This window comes from Onychostruthus taczanowskii, unplaced genomic scaffold, assembly GCF_017590055.1.
Source record: "Onychostruthus taczanowskii isolate IOZ18803 unplaced genomic scaffold, ASM1759005v1 scaffold51, whole genome shotgun sequence".
NCBI classification, from domain to species: Eukaryota; Metazoa; Chordata; class Aves; order Passeriformes; family Passeridae; genus Onychostruthus; species Onychostruthus taczanowskii.
In genome coordinates this window covers 3,681,920-3,705,779 of record NW_024502680.1, presented here as the reverse complement: position 1 = coordinate 3,705,779, position 23,860 = coordinate 3,681,920, and the positions used below count along the sequence as shown (strand labels likewise).

Here is a 23,860-nt window from a genome sequence, read left to right as displayed (position 1 = left end):
CACTTCTGTGGAATAAACCCCCATGACTCAGAACCTCATTTAATTTCAGTGAATTACTGTGATTTGCTACACCTGTGGAAGTGATGATACCTGAGACGACAGAGTTGTGCAGGAAATAATGCAGCTTCAACCACTGCAGATTAACTGCCAGTATTTCTAGCCAAGCTTACTGGGAACAGACATCCTTGTAGTGTGCAGACTGAAACACCCACACTAAGTGCTCTTAAGGACAAAGACTGGATAATCCTTGAAGAATTCTGTGATGCAGGGAAAGGAAAATGGCAGGGGAAAGCATCAGGCAGAGTGTGCAAAGCCTGTGAGCAGGCAGGACGTGTTTTCCAGCCAGGAAGGGGTGGCTGCATCCCTCCAAACATGGCAGCAGTGCACCTGCTATTTAAAGCTCCAGTTTTCTGTGACCACAGGAATTCTAAATTAATACAAGCACAAAAATTCCTGACTGCATTTTTAGAAAAGCCCTGTTTAAAAGTGCCGGCAAATGCAATACGTACTACAGAAACGACACCTCCAAATGCTTGTGTAGGTGACTGGAATGAGCTTCTCTTCCTCCTTTAGGAGCAAGGGATATTCCTGACAAACTAGGAGTAGTGTGAAACAAAGAACCTACCTTTGCCCAAAGAATAATTGCAGAGTAATTAAATGTAATAAAAAACTGTCTCGTTGAATTTAGCTTTTTACATTTGTAAATGTAACACCATGTGCCCACTCGTAAGTCTCTGGAGAACAGGGACTTCCAAAAGGAGAATGGCAATCAAGAGTAATCCATATTCATCACTATTATAAATATTCCTAAGGGCTAAATTTAGCAAAGCAGCCAAGAGAATAATGCTATTGTATTGCTAAACAGAAAAAATCTTTTACAGTCACTTTAAGTAGGCGAGTCCCTGCTAGGGAAACAACAAAGAGTTGTTGCTTGAAGATTTAAGGGCATAAAGCAAGATCTGCAGGGAAAATGCATCTTATTATGCAACTGCATCAGCTGACCTAAAATAAGCAAGTTTCTGCATCCTTAAGAAGGGCTGATATAGCCTTAAAAAAAAAAACAAAACAAAACCAAACAACAAAACCCTCAAAACCAAACCCCCCCCCCCCCAAAAAAAAACCAAAAAAAACCCCAAAAACAAACCAAAAACAAAACCAAACAACAAAACCCTACTCTTTTCTCTCACTGTATCAGCTGGGCTAATTAAACCACTATTTCTGCCTATGAATTATGCATGGGTAAGAAGAACAGAAGGCAGACAAAGAAAAGGCAGATTCTTCTTGACCCGGCAAAACCAGCAAACAGTAACACCCAGCACTCTATCAAGCTACAGACTCAGTAAATCCTTAGAAAATAGAGATATCTGGCCAACAATTGGAAGTACCTGAGCTACATAGAAATAGGCTTTATACCTGTCCAGATTGTATTTCCCATGTGCAACTGTACCTTGTTCTTTATTAATTACAATTCAAATGGGAGAATTTTGTCTGCAAGTTTTCAAATGTGTGAAAACTTGCAGACAAAACTTTCTAAATTCAGCTGCAGTAAAAACCAAGACAAATCTGGCCAGCACTTTTCATGTTTTAAGATAAAAACTTCTAACATTAATTTTTTAAAATTTTAAGATAACTGCAGTCTCAAAATAATATTTAATAAAGTGCAGTCTTCTGTTAAAATGCTTAAATTCAGAAATTAAATAATTTTGGTTTAGACATTACAGTCAAGACCTGGAAGAGGTATGGGAATGAACAGTGAAATATGTACTCTGTAAACCAGCTCTTACTTGAAAGAAAAAGAAGAAAAAGATTATCCAACACCCATTTCACCTGGATGTAAAGGTTTATTTTTGTAAACACAGCAGGTCTACCAAGGGAGTCTCTGGAGAAGCTGGGAATGTGATGCAGAGAAATGCAGCTTCAGGAACACTAATGCACACAGACAAATCTAGGCTGCCCTAGTCCAAGGGGTAAAGCATCTACCTAAATCACTTTTTTCTTCTTATTTTTTCTTTTAAAGCAAGCACTTTCAATTTCATTGTGCATGGATTGTACAGCTTTACAACACAACCTGCAAAGTGCTTTTCAAGACTGCATAACTGTGACACATAAAATAAAGCAGCAAAGGAGTATTAATGATACTAGTTAATTTAACAGATAATTAATTAATCATTAATTAATGATACTAGTGAAATTAGTGATAAAATGTGCCACCAGGACCATTCTATGTTTATATAAAAATTATAAATGCAAATATAACAATTACATATATTTAGTGCATATATATATATATATGTAGGTATTGGTTTACCTCAATTACTACATCAGCACAAGCTTTAAAGATGCTGACAGAACACAATCACACCTTCCACCTTATTTACAACAAAGTTTTAATGCTTGTAGGACACAAAAGTTCTGAAACTTCAGTGATGATTATTCTAACATACTAACAGTTACTAGGGAATGATCAAACATTTATCATCTCTAAAAAAAAGACCCACTAAACAAGAATCCTTTCCAATCCACATAATGTGTATTTCCTCAAGCATGTTAAAAGCTGCCAGAAAAATAGACTAAAAATATATATACTTTTTTATTATTTTCAAGATCAGTTCCTTATGTCACACATGGACAGCTGAATCCTACAGCAGTAGGATTTTTGCTGGCTTTAGCAAAACAGAGGGATTCATTATGATTACTGAATCAGTACCCCAGGAGCACTGGCTAAGTCAGGCTGGAAGAAATCCCAAAAGTCTCTTGGTCAGCTGCTCAAAGCTATGATGTCAGAGAGGTTACTCAGGGATTTATCCAGGTTCAACCTGAAAACCTCCAAGGACAGAGACTGAACAAGCCCTAAAATTTAGCAAAGCTCTCACACTCTTCTACTGCTCTAGTAAGAGAACAGGTGAAAAAAAAAAGATCCTGAACAAGAGATCATCTCTGCAGTGAAAATGGCCTTTTAAATGTGTTTTCCACTGAGACCTGAAAACCTCCAAGGACAGAGACTGAACAAGCCCTAAAATTTAGCAAAGCTCTCACACTCTTCTACTGCTCTAGTAAGAGAACAGGTGAAAAAAAAAGACCTTGAACATGAGATCATCTCTGCAATGAAAATGGCCTTTTAAACGTGTTTTCCACTGAATAAGAAAAGGAGACAAACTATTTTCTTTTTCAGAACTTTTAACTTTACTATACTATTTATTTTTATAATGGTAACATATCTAGGACATCAATGAGTTTTAACTCATTTGAACTTCTGGGGATTCCCATTAAACTTGTACTTAAGTGGGAAATTACATACGAGTACCATCTCTACAGCAATTTGTGCTACATATCACCAAATATTTAAAAATGGTGACAACTTCCTTTTCAAAGGAGAATGTTTTACTCTGTCAAACAGCTTGGGACAAGTGCCTCCCACAGAAGGTTGGAGGGTGGGGTGGAGTATCAGCTCTTCACTGAATCCAAAAATGACACTCAGATTTTTTTTAGCCTTTGAGGGTAGTGATTATTTATAAAGCCAGTAGGAACCTCAACCCCTGAAGAAAAATGGATCTCAAGGAGCACTAGGCTTTGTGTTAAGGTCTTTCTATCCAAATTCTGAGGATTGTAAATGTGTATCAGAGCTACTCCTTCCTTAAATCTTAACATAGAAAAGAAAAATAAAGCTGAAGAAGGCTATCCTGGAGAGAAGGAAGTCAGCTATGAAGAGAAGTTCAATGTAAAAGTATTGTATAATTATTTAGACTTGATTTCCCCAGCATATAACACTAGGCTGCCAATAATAGCATTCTGAGCTCCAGTTTTTTCATCTATTCATTTTACCCTTTGAGAACTAGAATAGTTACAGTAATCACAGCAGTATTATAGCTACCAATTTATAAGGTTATTATGACTCTCTTTAGATTTTTTTAAAGTTATGAACTTTAAAATATAAGATTTTAATACAATATCTACAATATTTTCATGCTCTCCATCATTCTAAATAAACAGGCAGAAAAAAAGACCTATTGTGCATATGGTAGAAAATACATATCTGCCAGGACACACAGAAAGCTGGGTTTGTTTTTCCTGAAAGGTATTTTTCTTCCCAATATTAAGCAGCTAAGGTAACACATTCCTCAGCTTTTTTGAATAAAACCTTGAAGTTTACCCTCTAAGATCTTGGTGACTTGGAAGAAGCACCTGTTCCAGTCCTGTTATAGTTAACGTTCAGGTTTTCAGGTCAGGCTCATATTTATACACAGTGAGTTCCCTTTAAAAACTAATTTTGGTGAGCAAAAATTTTCAGACAAAATTTCTATAAATGGTCAAAACCAGATGAAGATCACCTTCTGTCTTCAATGACAATGTAAGTAAAATACATGTAGTTCTTGTCTGCACCAGCAAATTAAACTGCAATGATACAACTACTTCTCTATGTGGCTGTAGAACAGCTCTCACTACATAAATCCAGTGGGGCAAAATCAATGCATACACAGTATGACAAATATTAGTAAGATATTGTATATATAAAAAAGATAATTATGTAAGTAATATAATAATAAAATTAATAACTAGCTGAGGCATTGAACTGGACAGCTTGTGTAATGTATCAAGAGAATGTTTTGCAAACTAGAAATATCAGATGTTTCCACTGAGTTAGTAATTACAAGTAGTAATCTAATCTGTCTGGGATAGAAGAATTGTCAAACCTCATCTGTGAAACTTTTTATAAGAGAAATACATTTCAAAGCAGTTTTAGATTTCTCCTGTATAGTTACACCTTTCACACTTACAGATGTGCTTCTTTGAAGCTAAAATACTTAACAGCCCTAATACTTTAGAATTAAAAAAAATCTCTCTCTCAAAACCTTCCCTCTATAAATGAATGTATGAATATATAAAAATTTCCCAACAGTTACTTTACCTGCAAGACACATTTATAATTTCAACAGCAAAAATCAAAATGTCTTCCCCAAAAATTGTTTTGATTTCAACAAAAAGCCTTATCTGTGAGTAGCAAATTGATAATTTGTATTGTCACAGTGAAGTAAGGATCAGTCCTTGGAAAGTTCTGGCACTGAAGTTTGTAAATAAGTCTTGAGTACCTGCTTGCCTGCCTGACTTATGCAGCTCCTTTCTGCAGAAGCATATACATGTACCTTGGTCAAATGCCCAGCTGAAGTGAACCAGAGCTAACCTTAGAGCTGAGGAGGCACTTTAGATGCTTCAGTTTTAGAGCTGTAAAATGACAACACTTAAAAAGAAAAGAAAAAAAAAAGCCCACATAGCATCACAGGGACTACTAAAGAAGATAATGAATTTTAATCAGGTGGCAGAGATAGCTTTTCCTAGGTGCAGTCAGAACAACAGCATCCCTCCCTCATTAAACGGCAGCAAGCTGGGCAATCACCAACCACATGGACTTCACCAAGGGCAAGTGCTGGGTTCTGCACTGGGACAGGGCCACCCTGGCTGTGTGTATGACTGGGAATGAGAGGCTGAGAGCAGCTCTGGGAAGCCCTGAGGATGGCAAGCTGAATGTGAGTCAGGGGTGTCCGGGCAGCCAGGAGGGCCAGCCATGCCCTGGGGAGCCAGGCAAGGGGGATTGTCCCACCCTGCTTTGACCTGAGGTGGCCTCACCTCGAGTGCTGGGGCAGGCTGGGGCACCACAAGATAAGACATGAAGTTTCAGACAGAGTTCAAGGGAGGCCATGAGGATTGTGAAAGGTCTAGAGGGGAAACCATGTGGGGAGCAGCTGAGGTCATTTGATCTGTTCAGCCTGGAAGAGACTGAGGAGACCTCGCTGCAGTCTACAACCTCCTTGTGAGGCCAAGGGGAGGAGCAGACACTGATGTCTTCACTCTCATGACCAGTGACAGCACCCAGGGAACACCTAGAGCTGAGTCAGGACAGGTTTATGTTGGAAAGCTTTTCACCCAGAGGATGGTTGAGCACTGGAAGAGAGTCCCCAGGAAGTGGTAACAGCACCAAGCCTGAGTTCATCAAGGGTTTGGACAATACTCATGGACAAACTATGTGAATCTTGGGGATTTTGTGCATCTAGGACTAAAGAGTTGGACTCCATGATTCTTGGGGGTCTCTTCCCACTCAGCATAGTCTACGATTCACTCCGTGTTCATCTTCAGAACAAACACAGAGCACGTTCCTAACTCTGTTTAATCAGTTGGAGTTTCTACAAGCCATGACAGAGAACACAAAATGCAAGAGATATCAGGAGTACTGTTAGCACACAGATTAGCATAGACACACTCTTGGCACATTCTGCACTGCCCACCCGTGTCCCTCAGCTATAAAACCCCTGCCTCTCCAGTGGCTGATCCAGTGAGTCAGGTTGCCCAAAATGATTCACAAAATGCCCAGTGTGACTTGCCAAGTTTCACCACACATCATTCTCATCCCCACACTCACACTGTCACCAGCTTTTCTCAATCCTTACACAAGCTGTTAGTTTTTTCATATTGACACAGCCTCCACGCTTGCCTACATTTCCTATACTTATTTCCAGCCACCTTTCACACAGATTTATTCAGGACTCTTATTTGTCCCTCTTCTCCTGGTCTGTTATACAATCCCATTTCAGCAAATTCCCAATTAAATTTTGACTGTGTCTTCCTAAAAATGCAACGTATCACAAGCAGGATCAGCTTTCTCATGAGAAAGTTAATGCCAGGCAGTTATGAAAGACATGAAAGAAAAAGAGTCACTGTATTTTAGGGAAAACATTTGCAAGCTCTGTCCCCATATCCCAGGGTCTGGCTGTCCCTAGCAACATGTAATCTCAAATATTGAGATTATGGTACTATTCACATGATAAAACTTGATGCCAAGTGTCTTGCTATTAAACCTAGAATAGCATTCAGACTAAAAGTAAAAATAACAGGAAATAATTTAAGCATGTAGAGTAGAAATATTGCAAAGAAAATATCAAATGCTTTGCAAAGTTCACGCTTACCTAGATGCACAAAAGCTTTTAGTACAGTAACTGGAGGATATAAAAAGATACAAATTAAATAAATAGTTTTATTTAACTCATACAAGTGGCATCACAAAGCCTGCAAGGGAAGTTTCTAAGGACTGACATGGATTATTTTCAGCAAGGAACCGTGTTTTTCTATTTTCTGAAGATGTCCACCCCTTATTCTAAAAGAGCTTCATTTTATCTGGGCTCTCTAAGGAAATGGTATGTCAGAAAAAGAGAGTCCATTAAAAATCTAATTAATGAAGTGTCCAATTCTGAGTATTCATCCATGTAAGACTTTATCAGAGATGGGTTACTAAAATAACTGGCTTAAGGCTAATTATAATTTTTTTTTTTTTTTGTTGAGAGCTTTTGCTATGAGAGATGCTGGTGAGTAGATACCCAGAGGCCACCATCCTCAATGGCCTGCCTCCTTTTCAACAACCACACTTATGCTGAGAAAGGAAGACTGGTAACACCTTAGCATCAGCATTCAAATGCCTCTGTAATTTAGGATTTTATCATTACTATCAATGTGATCTGCTCAGGTGGTGTTTTTCTTCCCCCACAATCATGAGTAGGGCTGAAGGACAAAGCTCTCAGGTGCACCAGAGGCTCTCACTGCAGGTGGGTCCTGAGCCCTACACAGAGTATTGTGCACTATTATTTTTAATTCCATGTGAAGTCACAACTGATGGAAATGAAATTCTCATCCCTCATCCCTTAGTACTTATAACCTGTAAAAATGGTTTCACCTAGTTCAGTATTTTTCTGCCCCTTTCAATCAGCAGACACAGAAAAGGAAGCAGAGGCAAGAAATCCTAGCAATGCAGAGAAGTTCTTATGGAACCATCCTGCATTTCAGCAGCATTGAGAGCTGGCTGTGCTGGTTTCTCTGAGGTTTCTCATTATTCCTCCAAGCTTAAGAGAATAGATGGGTTACAAATATTAGTGTAGAATTTGCTCTTGAGCTCAAAGTAAGTGATTGCATAACTTTCACCTTCAGGACAATTTTAAGGGATAAAAACATTTTAAAGTTGAATCTGAAATTACCTCTTTCTAGCACAGTGTCCATTCTTGTCTTATGAAAAGCCTTCTTTATAGCATAGTCCTGTGGTTCATGTCTCCTCTCTTCTACCTGTTCCTTGAGAATTCTATGTATTTCCTATTCATTTTTCAGGACTTTCAAAACACTAATTCTAGATAAGAATCAGAACTCTAAGACTTAGTATGCTGTACACTACTCACAAAATTATGAACTACAGTTTTTAGGCATATCAGGCTCAACCAGGTCCAAGAGCAGTCTTCAATATCCTCTAACTCTCCTGGAATTGTTTTAGGAAGCAGAGCAAAAGCCTGAGGCTACCACCTTACCGTTATCTTTTAATGGTGGTTTCTGTAAACCACCTCAACATAGTGGTTCAACCCCAAATTTTTGTTCAGTCCAGAACACTTTACAAATAGAAAGCCAATGTGAGTCAATACAGCAGGATAGTTTCTCAACTCTCAGCAGGATTTTTACTTCCAACACATAGAGAAGTGGCTATTTCAATAAAGCCTACCTATAATAAAGTTGCCTATGCAGAGAAAACCAATGCACTTTAGTCCTGAAAGTCATTATCAGGAATAACACTGAGTTACCAGAGGACACCTGAACACTTTTTAGCAGCCTCAAGCAAGAAATGGGATTCTTCCCATCTGATGGAGAAGATATCCACCATCCTAACAAGCAGCAGTAACTGAGATTAGCTACAAGTTCAGGAAAGGGTGTAAGTATTTCCACTCCAAGTCCCTGGTGCTGCTTAACTTGGAACAAAGTGTAGAGAAAGATGCTTGGGAAATATATGTTGTGTGTTACCATGAAGCAAGAAATTGTGTACAATATGTGCAACTTTAAATCTCTCAAAGGCAGAGACATTTCCTAATGAGAGGGAAAAAGGGCATGAGACTATAAAGAGCCAACCATGCACAAAAAATCAAAGGAGCAGCAGCAGGATTACTGGCATAACACGAGCAGCAGAACAGGACTCCTGCATCACAGACTGTGCAAGTGATCCCGTTTGTGTAGGGGAAAAACCTCTCCCAGATTCACTATTAACACAAATTCCTTAACATTTCTTGTGCCTAATGCATATGAAAAGCACAGCCATTTGCTGTTCTTCAACTGATTTAGCTGCAACACCTCTGCCCCAGCTCAGCTTTGGCAAAGACTGACAAAGATCAGAGACCTGCAACACCAGCTGGCAAACAAAAAACCCATCAACAAAGAGACTGAGCTGGTCCAATACCAGCATTCCAAAAGAGACCAGCTTTTTAAGTTCAAAAATTCAAGGACTTGCCTTCTCTAGATTGATATGATTGGTGCCACTATCAGCCAGGTCTCATTTCAGCCTGAGCTTCTGTTCTGAATAAAAACTTTCTGATATTCGTGCAGGGATACACCTAGACTAGATGATGTTTTAAATACACCTGAAATCCCAACAGTCTAAAGAAGCAATCCCCACAAATACCCCCTGAAGGTTTAAAAAACAGTTCTCCTTAAAAGAAACATGGTATTGATATACATGGGTTTCTGGAAATTGCTGACTTTTCTCTCTTTGCTGAGACAAGGCAAAAAAAAAACAAAAAAACAAAAAAAACAAAAAAAAAAAAAAACAAAAAAAAAAAACCACCTCATTTAAGGGTAGTAAAATTGGAAACAGAAGTGTTAGGATTTTTTCTTTTAAAATATCCAATGTAGAGTTCAATTATACTCCAAGAAAAGGAAACAGTTTTAGAAGTTACTTGCTTCAAGGCTAAGAGCTTGATAATAACAGATCTTTAAAAGTGAGGGACCAAGCTGAAGATGCAGCTCTGCTCCTCAGGTTCCTTTTACCCATGGAACTCGTGTCTAAATTAGGTTCAGGATTTGCTATTTGACTGAGGAACAAAACTCTGAAGAGATCCTTCCCTTTCAGGCAGAAAGCTCAGAGACAGAATACAATGGATTCCAACAGCTTAAGGGACTTCATGTACATTATCTGTTAATAAAGACTGAGAAATGGAAGAGAAAGAAGGAATAAATCCCTCAGTTATTTCAGTATGAATAGAGGTGGAAACACTTTTTCAGAACTTGTAAGCAGATGAAGAGTTTGTTTACCACAATTGCTGTGATTGCCATAGGTTATTTTGTAGATGACAGTGTTAAAAATCAGATGTTGTTACATTTCAAATCCAGGCAGAATGCAATAAAATCTTGATTGCCTTTAATTGTTTGAATAGGCTAAGACAAATCTTTTGTCAAGTCTACCACACTGGCTGAAAGATTGTTCAATGTATCACCCTATTTTAGAGACAGAAAATGGAAAAACATATCTACAAAGTATTTAAAAAGCATGGGTTATACCATCCTTCAGAGAGCTGGGTGGAGTCATCCTCCTCAAAATAACTATTTAAGACAGGTAACTCTGAAATCCTGGGAATACAGAACTCATCTACACTTCAAAATGAAAACATTAGTCTTCCCAAGCACTCGTTTCTAGTGGATTCTGGATGACTGTGAGAGGAAGGAGAAGGAAGGAGAAGGGAACTGAGAAATCCAAAATCTATTTGTAGCCTCCTAACCCACAATGTCATGCTGGGAATAATTAAGGAATCATGTCTTTATTAATGACCTACCCAAAATATTCCCAGGGATACATCAGCACAGACACACTACCTAGAACGTCACTGCCACCAGTGAAAATCAGCAACAGCACTAATTTCTCATAAATAAATAAAGGGACATGAATGTTGTACTGCATACAGTTTTTTACTACATGTTTTTAGCATTATTAAAAGCCATCCATGTGTATGCTCTTACAGAAATGTTCCCAGCATTAGCTTCATTGCAACAGTTTAGACAAAAGATCTGAGATTATTTTATTAGAAATGCCATTCAGAGGAACAGACTATTGTCATGAAAATAAAATTATGCTATACTACTGCCTGTTTTCCTTGCCTTATTTTTAGAAGAACTTTTTTTAACATCAGTAAAGTTCCTACCTATGCATTTCCATAAGTGCACTAAACTGCACTCGTTACCATCATCAAGATGGTGAAATGACAGAAATTCACACAGGTAAAGCAACTGGTGCAAAATCAGGACCACAGCAGCTGTACCTCAAGAGAAAAGGCAGGCACACCTGGGCTTGGGGAAGCAATGACACTCAATGCTATCTCCTCCACCTACAAGTTCTTCCAAGACAACTCACTTGATTTCAAGATGGTTCCTCAAGAAAACAAGAATTTAACCAGATTTATTTCTTTAGGATATTAAAAAGGAGTCTGATAAATCTACATGTACTGCTAACAAAATTCCCAAACTACCCCTCCTGTACCCTGGAAAGCTATGGTGGTACCAACAACAGCCAAAGCAACTTCAGGCAGTGCAAAACTGGCCAGCAAAAAGGGACTTGGGGATTGAAGAAATGAGACTCAGAACCTCTGGCACAAAGACTCAGAACCTCTGGCACGAAGAACCCTGGAGGGTGTCCTGTTTACCTTCACTTTGAGGAATTAAGGGGAAGCTGATACACTTAATGAGTGTATCTCATGCAGCCCATGTAACTACTGACCTCTTCCAGACAGCTGAAAGAACTGCAGGAAAACCTTAAGAATTCATCTCAAGTAATTCACCACTTCCATTGTTTTTCCAGTACTCTTCAGAAGGCAAGCCTAGAATTGTTTCTTCAGGCCATTTCAATAAGCAATAGGAATAAATATTAGTTTGCTCCAGTACGAGCAAAAGCACCTGAAATAATGGAATTCTGTCTTTTTTATATCAGCAAAGCTTATCCCATTATTTTAATGCTCTCTACAGAATTGCATTAAAAGCATTTCTTACCATTAGAATCTTCAAATATGTTTTTTAAAATATCTTCCTTAATTGGTTGTTGAAAAATCATTCAGAACAACAAGATATTGCCACATTACCCCATGAGTGCTGATCTTTTTAATACATCTGACTGTAAATTGATAGTTACATTTGACTTTTACAATTCTGTGTGACAACTTGAACACCTTAACATGTGAAGTGAAACTCGGGACCTAAAGGACACTGCAGAACTCCTTCAACTTTACAGCACCAATATTATCCAGAAGAACTGTATGATGTGTGAAAGTAGGAAATAAAAATAATTTCCCACCAGCATTGTATTTGATCCAAACAATGTACAAAAAATCCCTTTGACATAGTGGCACCAAAATTTTAATTTACAGATCTCTAACTGCATGGCAATGGCATGAGTAGTTACACAACTGGAAGGCTGTACTCAACAAAGTATTACAGGTCACACTTGTAACCCTGCAAAAGCAGAATGCACATGGAGAAGCCAAAAGCTGAACATCAGCATCCTAAAGCCATGAGCACTACCTTCCAAATGAAAGAGTGAAAGGTTGCATCTGCTGTCAAGAAAATTATGTTACCCATCAGAGCTCTTTCAAGTAACTCTTCTGACCATATTTAAAACCAGTCCTAGAGACTAAAGCCAAATCAAACCTGTGTATTTGCAGAGGTATCCTCCCAACAATCAAGGGTCTGGGTATTATTTTACTTTGGTGAGGGGTATGTTTTTGCTGGTGTTCTTTGGGTTTAGGATGGAGCTTGGTGGGGTTTTTTTTTGCTTATCTGACAGCAGAAATGAGGCATAATCTCTCCTGTTCTATTTTATCCAAAAATGGTAAAGTTTTCAAACCACTTCCAACTTACATGAATAGTGAGTGTATTATGGTTAGATGATATAACAGAAGCAAATGTATTGTTTATAGAATTATGTGCAAACTAAAAATTAAATACTGAGATGTATGAACTAAGAAACTACAGGATAATTCTGAGGTCTACTCACAATTAAATGTTAACATACGCAAGGTAACAGAAGAAAATGTACTGCAAGTTCTCTTCTCCACAGCCTAAATTAAATGCTATTCTCCTTCTGCTTTACACAGAACACTGAAAGACCACAGAAGTGGAGGAGTTTGTGTAACCTTGACAGCTCTGCACGGAGGCAATCCCTATTTCCTCCACATGGTTAGTACATAGCTGGAGAAGGGTACAGAGTATGTTTAAGGCAGAAAGATTCCTTTGTAAAGCATTAAGCAGAACAGTCCTAAATCTGTTTGAGGCCTTCCAGAGCAACAGGTGTGAAGTATATAACCTAGAAATTTGTTTCCCAGATCCTGCAAAGAACACACCTACCATAATGTCTGTGGACACATGCTGTTAAAACACCACTGCAGTAATGCTGGAGCTCAATGTCTTTGCAAAGTAGCAGGGTTTAAAAGTAACATGCTTGTAAAAGAAGAGGAGACCTTAAGAGTCAAATGAAACGGGGAGAGGTTTAAATCATAAAATATGGAATGCAGGTCCGAAACGGAGGTATGATTTAATAGGAAAATTCCTTAATTTAGGAAAGAACTGTACAAGCTCACACACCTAGAACTGAAAGTCCATGTTTTTATTCCATCCCTTCTTTGTAGATTATCTGCAAACCTACAGCCCTCAGTCTCATAGCAGTCTTTTAATATAGTCTCTTATTAAATTATGTACTTTGGACATCTCTGCAAAAAAAGGAATAGCTGTCAGAAGTTACTGTTACTGCTCATTAGGACTGCAGCAAGAGAAAGAGAAAAGTTCAAGAAGGCCAGCGGAAAGGAACCAGAATTTAGTGTACAGGGATGTTGGACAGAAACTTTAACCATAGCTAGGATTATTTGCCTGTGCTATAAATGATGTTCTTAAAATGTACACGTTTTCTCTACTTAAATACTTTCTTCCTCTTATGGAATGAGAAATAACCACCTTGCCTCTGAAGAAATCAGAATGAAAGCTATGCCCCTGAAAAGAATGGAATCCTCTGCACGAAGATGCAAATTCTGAAGTACCAGCAGCCACGAAGATTAAGCTTTGGAGAAAGATAAATGTATTCCTGATGCAGAAATAGCTGTTTCTACCTAATTAGGAGCAGTAAAATGTCCTTCTATCCACCTCCACTGCTTAGAGCTCAAGTGGAGAGTAAACAGTGTAATGCCCTTGTGAACTGCAGCCTCTCTGAATATAAGGTACCTATAGCAGCAGCCAAACAAAAACTTGTTTGGAGCATTAAGAAAAAAACTGTAGACAAGCTGATACTGCTGTATTGTGAACATCTAGTAAGAAAAAAAAAAAAAGTTTTCCCCCTCTTGAAATACCCCAATCAGTACTTTTGGTACACATACCTCGAAGAATTCTCTCCTCATGGCAACGTAGAAAGTCCCAGATTCTAACAGTGCCGTCGTCAGAGCATGTAGCAAATTTATTATCCGTGGGTGAGAAACTGTTACATGAAGACACACAGCAGGGGAAAGAAGTCAGCATTTAACAGATTATCTATGCTTCTCAGACAGGGCAAAATTATACTGTAATGTGTTATACACTGAAGGAGGCATTTGAACATAGGCACTTCTAAGTGAATACAGTGCCTGCCAAACGGCACTTCACCACAAGACATGAATTCAGCATAGGGTTACTATTGCATTGCAGTCCCCTGTCAAATGAGGAAAAAATCTGTCATTTATTCTTAGCACCTTCCTATCAGTGACTGCACACAGCAGTGCCTTCTCTGCAGGATGAGAAGCAACATCAATATGGTTTGGTAACTGTCAGCCTAGATTTTCATGTTTGGTATACCACAAGAAAGTGACACTGCACAGAAGCACAGGAGAACAGTTCTTAGGAAAAAACTCCTCTTCAGCCACAGGTGCTTTGCAGCAGAGAAGCAAAACATAAGGGAAAGCTGGTTACAGGAAAATACTACTTGGTTTAACTGTTGGGGGAAAAAAACCTATATAAAACAAACACTTATAAGAGCAATTTGGAAACACTCCCTCTTATTACACCCCACCAACAACATGAAAATAATCCTACAGACATGTAAGCAGCTTCCAGGTTCAGCAGTTAACATTGATTGATGCAAGTCACTGGAAAAGCAAGGAGTTATTTAATCATGTGAATAGGGCCGAACACCTCCAACAACTGACAGGCACTCAACTTTCCTTCTGGTGCAGTGAAAGACCACAAGGGAGCCCTTGTGAAATCCTAGATCTTTATGATCAAGAAAGGGCCTAAAGCAGTAGAGAAATTCAGTGCATGGCCATGACAGTCAGATAGTAACTGAATCCAAAGTAAGCACTTCTCATAACCAAACTCTGGCAGAAAATGCTGCACCCTACCAAGAAAAATGGTGACTTTAGTGGAAAGTGAGTTTGTGGCAGTGAACCTTTATCACCATGGGCCAGCACCTGAACCCAAAGAAACACTGTTTTAGCACCATTTGGGATCTGCAGCTTCTCTTCAGGCTTACTTTAAAAACATTTACTAAAAATTATATGCAGGTTTGTTCTAGAAACACCCTTCATTTACATCTTACTGATAAGTATCACTTTAGGTTTGATTTTATATAGACATTTGCACAACTGAGGCATCAACACTGAACCAAGAGAATATCCTACAATCTTCTTTTCAATAGCTTTCTTACAGTTTCAAGCTTGAAGAACCCATTCAGTATTAACATTAGACTTCTGTACGTGGCAGTCTGCGTGGGTATTTAGTATTACTGGAAGTCTTGGCTTCACCAAGCCAAGCAGTTCTTCACTTTATTTAGTGTTTTATTATTTTGTGAGAACTATGCAGGTGTTTTATTTCTGAAGGCTTTATATTTTATTCAGTTAGATTATTAAAGACTGAATTCTTTATTTGGAATGAAATTGTTGTCTTACACAGTGCGTATAAAAAGGAATAACTGATACACATCGTCACCATATAAAAATGAAAAGAATACCAGTGCAAAATGCGGCAGACAAATACATCTCTAACATATTGCAGAGGCGGATACTGGGACAATACTGATTCAGAAAGGTGCCAGCAAAACGGTGAGAATGTGGAAACAAAAGGAAATACTGTGTTTATGTGGTGCAGGAAGTTTCCCAGAATCTGACAGAACCCATGCATTTCTGCACCCAGAATACACTTAGAGAACAGTCTAATCATGGCAATAGGTACTACAGAAAATGGTATATTGTGTATAAACCTGGCCTCTCTAATCGCCTCCTTATGTGCCTGGAACATCTTGACGTTGTTCATGTTGGACTGCCAGTATTTCACATATCCCCCGTGGTCTGCTGTCAGCATCCACATATCATTGTGTGACCAAGTCATAGCCCTTACAGGGCTGTCGTGAGCCTGCAAATTCAGAAACAGAACTTCTAGCAAACACATTCCAATACTCTCTGATCCACACAAACACTGAAGTTACTAAAGTTCCGACTTTACAGCTGCAATGAGGAAACGAGAACAATGATGATCTATTTACATTCAAGATGTTGGGAGGGGAAAACCCCTTACTCTGTATACAGTGGTCTTCTAAATAATAAGAGTATTTGCACTTTGTTTTCAAAGTGGTTTTTTTTTAATTACAAATACTCATAGTAAATTCTTGAGAACAGTTAATATAGAAGATGGAGGTGGAATGAGAAGCATTAAATGAATTGCCTGTAGCCATGGCCTGACATGGGATCACAACAAGACAGAAGACCTCTAAGGCTCCCATCACCACTCAGACCACAGGCCCATGATGAACAGGGTGAAGATGTGTTCCTAAAACATGCTCCAAGACCTCAAGGAAATACAAAGAAATCTTGACAGCTTACTTTACCTGCAATATTGTTTCAAAATTGAAAGTCAGTCCATTCCATAAAGTGAACTCCCCACTAGATGCACCAGTGACCAAGCGTCTCCCCTCAGGAGTCCACTGCAAAAGAGACATTTAACTAAACTGTGCAAATATACCATTCAAATATTTCTTCACAATTCTCCAAATAAATCATGAGCTTCTTCAGGGACTCCGTGGAAACGGAAGCTACTAAATTACTTTCTAGAGGATGCAAGAAGGCAAACATGCAAAACTGCGCCAGGGGACTTTTGACTTTTACAACAACAGGACAAAGCCCACTGTAAAAGCAATGAGAAACTCTAGTAGTAAAGATGAAACAGTTTACTGGCACGAGTGCATTTCTAGCACATGATATCCATACTAAACAATACTTGTGACGTCATGGAAAAGTTGTTAAAAGCTGCTAAGAGACTCGAACAGCACAGAGACCCAATTTCCTTTCTTTTGAGTCAAGACATGTCAGGTCTCTGAAATGTAATAAGGAAGGTAGGAATTGCACCCCAAACTACTCTAAGAATAGTAACTCTTGTGTACTCAGACTTGACAGACAATTTATTTTCCTAAAGCTCTTCATAGAAAGACTGGACACAGAAGTAGTCCATACACTACACATGCTCTTTTTATTTAAAGATGCTTTGACTGCCATCTTGTTCAGCTAAGAATCAGCCTAATTTAAATAAAGACAACAAAGTACTTCCAACACTCACCCTGACAACAAACACTGGGCATTTTACTTTATTAGTAGATGTCCGAACAAATTTTGTTGTCACAGCATTCATAGGGTTGTTCAGCATTCCTATAGGAGGCACTAACTGTAAGAGAAGAAAGAAAAGATTTCCTGATGACATTTAAATCAGAACCTTCAAGAAAAGAACACATTCTAAACACCCATTTTTGGAAAAGCAAGGTTATCATTTACAGGGATATTACCAGAAGTAAGTTGGTAGAAGTGTTTCAAAGAGTCTGCATGAGTCAACACCACAAACATCCAGAAACAGCATCTTCAAGAGCAGCTTTGCAACCTCAGTGCATGATGAAAGTTCTTATGCACAGAAATTAAAAGCCTGTCCAACCTTAAGGTCCTTTCATGGACATAGATTCCAACAGAACAAAATAACCTAGAGTGAAGATACCCTTCACAGCTTACAGGCTTTTTGCAGATACAAAAATAACCTCAGCTGACAGGCAGAATCCTTCCAATTTTCTGGACAAATTTTATACGCACAACTTTATCAGTGAACAGGAAAACTTTACTTACATCATTGTAATATCCTGCATCGGGCTGGATCGCTCGCATATCTCGTTGGTCTCGCTGCCACACTCTATTCTGGAAAGAAAAAAAAACTCCTAGTTCATAATAGTGTACTTCCTTGTTAAGTAACAGAAAGTAAGAAACACATGGAGATCCTGTTTGGGAAATTTTAAAGTGCTCCAAGGATTTTAGAATGAACTGTGCTAAGACTTTGGGCTCAGGAAAAGGAACAAGTGGAATTTATATTCTGTAAGAAAAGGAGTCAGGAATGTTTAAAGTGTTAATTTCAACAGATTGAAGCAACTCCAGGAAAGCAGCACTCCCATGTAACAAGGAACATTACTGTGGTACTCTGCTGCCCAGTGTCACAGCTTTATATTCAGGACAAGAATTTACACCATTAGCAGCTGTGCTGATGAGCTGCCCATGAAATCCACACAGCAGCACCAGCTGCAAAAGATCTTTCTGCAGAGCCAGCATGAAGACAACACTTTCAAAAGGTCACAGCTTAGAAGACCAAGGGTAACAATGCCTTCAATTACTTAAATTTTGTGAGTTGTTGAACAAAACCTTTTCAAAAACACTCCTCATGAATTTAGAATTAAATCACTTATTTTGGCTTTGTGCCACAGACCCTACCAATCTGGATCTGTGCACATATTGGAAACAAGTTACAATTCTAGGTAAAGCATTCCCAGCATGCACCACTACAGTTTGCTATAACTTCTTAAACCAAGAGCAAATCATACATTTTCTTGATTTGTTTTTTTTTTTTTTTTCCTAGAATCACATTAAATAAAATCAGTAGCAGATGGAGATCAGATTTTTTTTTTCTATGATGTTAATGTTTTAATAAACAGAATTTTGAGGGTGCTTATTCCTGCCACAGTAACAAGGTCCTGGACTTCAAAATTGTTTTTTAGAATAGTCCACTACTAATAGAATCTCTTTTGGGGCATTCCTAAAAGACAAAAATGTGCTTAAAGTGTTTGATGTTTGAACAGATCTTAGATAATGGATTAATTATTATGAAAACCTAACTGTTAACACCCACAAACTATAACCATGCACTGGCCATAGCAGATGGAATTAATTTCATCGCATTTTTGCCATTTTGCTCTTGCAGCTGTAACAATGCCAGTATTTAGATTTCATTCTGTTTCTTCCAGGGTAACATGCAGTACTTGCAGAGTAAATCTTGGATGAGAAAATTGTATTTCTCAAGTAATGCTATCCCATCAGGTGAGCTAAATAAGCATTTTTACAGAAAAATTTCTTCAATAAAATTTAAAGTTTTTCTCTATTTCTTAACTGTATAGAAATGCCTTTCAGAGGCCACGCTGCAAGCTGAAGAGCTATTTAGTAAAATGATGAGATAATATTTCTAGTGGCCTGATTATGGAGGGGAAGGGGCAATGGTTCATCTTCCATTCTGGGGAATTTCTATTTCAAAACAAAAATAAGAAGGCCTACATTACTTATAATCAATTTTTTATGAAAAGCCAGAACACTACACACTATATTCAACTGCATGCCAACTTGGAATTTTAAGATAAAACACAGAAGCTGGTATTTACACAAAACACAGAACACTTGCAGTTTTATTGCCAATGCTCAACCTCGCCTTTTTATTCACAATATACCAACTTTACAAGCATTTGTAATTTTGGTTAAAAATGCAGCAGTAGCTCTCCCATTCCTCCTCTGTAGCATCCCATGAACTCTCCCACCTTGGTCAACCCCCAAGCCCTCAGCCCTGGAAACGTTAACTGCTCACCACAGTCATCCCTCCCAAAGGGAAAAAGTCTCCCTCGTGGACTTGGTGTCACAGCTTCCTCTGGTTTCTCCTTCCCCTGTCACCGGCCTGGATCCCTGGTGGCCATCCCCTTCCCCTGGAGGCCAGGCCCCTCTGCCCACCCCTTAGCTCCAGCCCGCACCCCTTCTCCTTTACAAGCTGCCTGCTCCACGTGGTTCATTCTCTTTTTTGTCCTGAGTTTGTCCTTCAGCGATGGTGTTACTCTGCTGGAATAAAACCTTGCAAAAGAGCCTTTCTTGCCTCTATCGCTGAGCCAGCTGTGCTGAGTGTTGAGTGGAGGACTGCCTGGGTTGCCTGAATGGTAACTCAGCCTGCTTTTCCACAGGAGAGGCTTGCTGGGGACCAGGGACAGGCAGCAGCACACAGCACTTTAACACCGGCATTTTTACTCCTCTGCGGAAACCGAAAAGCACAACCCCAAATATCAGGAAGAAAATAAAGATTTCTAAACCAAAATCAAAAACCCCTTTGCTGACCTCCAAATACTTGATGACGGAAGGATTGTAGTCTATGGTCTTCCTGTTGACAGCTTTCCTCATGCGCTTCCCGTCGAAGGTGAGCTGCTGCATGGCCTGCTGCTGGGCGAAGTCGGGCCGCTTGTAGAAGAGCTGCCGCGGCGCCTGGTGCTGGAAGCGCGGCATGTGGAAGAAGCGGGGCGGGGAGCCGATCTCCGTGGCCATGGCTGCGTCCTGCTGGGAGGCTGCGGAGCACAGCACTGCTTAGCACACGGGCACTGCTGCGAGCGACGCTGCTCTACAAAGCCCCTTCCCGCAGAGCGTGCCAAAAATCCCACTTCGGCATCTCCCCTAACTTTAGAGATTAGCGTTTCTAGGTAAAAAAAAAATTGCTTCCTCCTCTGAATAATTATTGTTTTTCCTCTGTGCCGTGCAACAAAAAAGCATGTAAATACTTTTCTTCTCTATCAGGATGAATTCTGTATTGAAATACATCACATCTGCATTGCTATACTTTTCTTCTCTATCAGGATGAATTCTGTATTGAAATACATCACTATTAGGTCTGCATTGCCATCCCTAAATTAAAAATGTGCAGGAAAAGAACGTCCTCAGTAAAACAGTATAAACAAATGTTTATACTGTTTTATAAAGAAATGGCAAGAACCTTCAACAGAGGCTATTTCAGATTCAATATAAAAAAACAGTAAACACTACATTAATAATAAATTATTTTAGCTATTAAAAAAGTTTTCAAATGTTGACTCAACACTTTATTCTATGACCTAAAAATAAAATTATACTCCTTTCACACAACTTCTTGTAAATGGACCGCAGATCGCAATCTACCTTTAGGTATATTTTCAATTCTGTGACTGCAAAACAAATGAATCACACTTACTTAACAAGGTTTTGTAGATACAACTAAGATGCACTGAGAATGTTAAGAAATCGTGAGGAAAAGGGAGAAAATTCCAATATTCAGAATTTTTCTGACAGAGGGAAATGAGTGTAAAATCTCATTTTTCAGTCTAAGAAATGCTTCAGTGGTGAGCTCATAGCAACTTCCTCAGAGCTGAAAACTACAATATCCACAGTCTTTCAAGTGTATACTAACTTCAGACTAAGCACTGACACTCGCTGCACCAATGAAAGCTCAAACCACGTTTTGAACATGTTCTCCCCCACATCCTAAACTCACTTTGGAAAACATTTTAACCAAAAGAAACTAGCACTGTCATCAAGAAAATTCATAAACACCTACAAACTCTCCTTTGCACTAAGGGTTAAATGTTTACACAGAAGCAAACTGCATGTAATAAAAAAAAAAGAAATAGCAGATTTCTTTTTAAAAATGACTAAATAATCTACTTGCAAATTAATGAATGTACTTTCCTACATAGTCAAAATACTTGTATCCTCAATTTGAAAGAGCTGAAAAGTTGTTTCACTGCCAATTTTACCTCTCTTTTTTGATCCCAGTAGTTGAAATCCATTTCCTTTTTTAAGTAGCAAAATAAAGCTAAGATCGAAATGTGAGATATAAGAGACCATTTAAAAGCAGCACGGAGTTAGAATATTTGTAAGAGGTTCTTTCTAACCACTGGGAGCAGGCTGTCCTTTAAGCAGCAGGCAGTTTGTTGGCACGGAGCAGTGAACAGCTCTGTGAACAGGCCTTACACTCTCCTCATGCTAACAAAGTGTGACAGCAGCTCTGGAACAAGGAACCTCCAGCAGCCAGCTCCTCCTGACACACACTCCCACACCAAAGCCAGCACAACAATTCTCCATTCAAGACAAACACGAACCAGCACATCTCCATGAGACAGGGAAGGAGATTTAACACCTTTGGCAGGTGGAGCATCTTGTTAGACCAACTTGGTAACTGGAATGAAGGGGGAAGACAGAGAACAGCTTTCAAAAAACAAACCTTCATCTGAAGGCTCATCTGCCTGGAAGCTGCCCCATTCCAGGTGGTCTAAGCAGACCCCACACTTGTCTGACTGTCTGCAACATTCCCACTCCAGGATCCCACTGGAATACACAGCTAGGACAAAGTTCAGGTTCCCTGAAACAAGGTATGCAGACTTCCTCACACAGGAATTACTTCAAAACCCCCTACCACCATCTCAAATTCTCTTACTTGGCAGGAGATAGCCAACTGTTGTAAAGGTTTCATGTGTAAAATATCAAAGGTACAGTTTTATTGTTGGGGGTTTATACAGAAAAACAGAAAGCAACTTCTTCAAATGAGTTGAACAAGCTGGCATTAAACACACAAGTCCATTAAGTCTCCTAAATGGAGACTTCAATAGTCAGAGGAAAAAACCCAACAAAACCAAACCATCAAAAAAACCTACAAAAACCAACAACACACCACAAAAAGCCCCAGGAACCCAGATGAAATTTCCAGAACTACTCTTTCTCAAGTCTGAAGTCTGACACTCCCTTACACCAATCAGTGCTCTAAACCAGAGAGAAAAAGGTATTTTTTCGAAATCACACATCAGTACTCTCTAATAGGCAATGCAAAAATAAATGTCAAGAACTGAGACCAAGAATGTGGACAAGGATCTATACTGGGGGCCTTCCAAAAAAAAAAAAAAAAAAAAAAAAAAAAAAAAGAGCTATCATTTGCAAGGAAACATTACATCCCAAAAATCCCTTTTAGGGGGAACACTGCAAACCAGCAAGTTAATACTTTATTTTCATGTTCCAGGGAAAAAAAAAATATGCCAAAGAAATTTTCTGCATTACTATCATTGGTAAATACAGCATTAGGTGAGATATGGGTCAATGCAGATTGCAACAGTTTTAGGTAAGTGCAACCAGTGTCTAGCTTAAATTAGCACAAACAACCTTCACTTAAGGTGCAATCCCTATCAGCAAATAGTGGACCAGTGCCATAAAAAGGTTAATTACCCCTCTTCATGCCTACAGATCCTTCCACACTCATGATTCTGACAAGACAATAAGTGACACCACAACTACAACAACATGACAGAAAAATGAAGAATTTATATTCTGGTTCTTCAATTTTTGAGATCACTGTCTCTTATCACAAAAAGCCTTCTATGTGCATTTACAAACCCTGAGAAAAGTTTATCCAGCTGCTTAGGACCATTTTCTTCAAATAATTGCTTCAAATATTATGTTTTTATCCACATAACATCCTTATCACATCATATGTGCATATGACCAGTATATCATCTATGAATAGATATAAAAAATGTGTGCACACAGACATTGGTGCATCTAATGTGAAGCTTCCAAACAAAGCAGCTTTAGAAAGAAATGGTTTTGGCACACAATTCTCACATGAAACCAGAGCATTTTCTTCCTAAGACCTCTATTTGAGTCACAGAAATATACCCATTTAATGGTTACCAGTATCCTACTTGGTCTTTTGTTGGGACAAACCAAAGCCTCAGCAGACTCCTTAAGATCTTTTTTTTTATCAACTACAATGTCAACAGTGTAGTTGATAAAAAAAGAATCCAGCATGTCAATTAGCTAAAGCTCCTTTTGTATTGGCAGTGTAAGCAGAAACATGCAAACAAATATTAGAGGGCACGGTGCAAACCAGTGCAGTAACATCTGATTTCCTAGTTTCAGCAAAGTACCAAAATGTTCTTTATTTTAGAGTCCAC

General features: G+C 38.8%; 1 protein-coding gene across 8 annotated transcripts in view; it reads right to left on the bottom strand.

The window, feature by feature from the left end:
- Positions 1-23,860, bottom strand: part of WDR33 (WD repeat domain 33) — a 69,022-nt gene that overhangs the window by 32,293 nt on the left and 12,869 nt on the right. For 6 of the 8 annotated variants that reach the window (XM_041416323.1, XM_041416324.1, XM_041416325.1 and 3 more), the window contains 6 exons: positions 20,232-20,455; positions 17,946-18,014; positions 17,395-17,499; positions 16,670-16,765; positions 16,046-16,197; positions 14,196-14,293 (listed from right to left, as the gene is read on the bottom strand). In XM_041416323.1, coding sequence (XP_041272257.1) covers positions 14,196-14,293; positions 16,046-16,197; positions 16,670-16,765; positions 17,395-17,499; positions 17,946-18,014; positions 20,232-20,455 — 744 coding nt within the window. Of the gene's footprint in view, positions 1-1,826; positions 1,889-9,682; positions 13,539-14,195; positions 14,294-16,045; positions 16,198-16,669; positions 16,766-17,394; positions 17,500-17,945; positions 18,015-20,231; positions 20,456-23,860 lie in introns of those variants that run through there. The other 2 variants (XM_041416329.1, XM_041416328.1) reach the window with 2 other exon arrangements.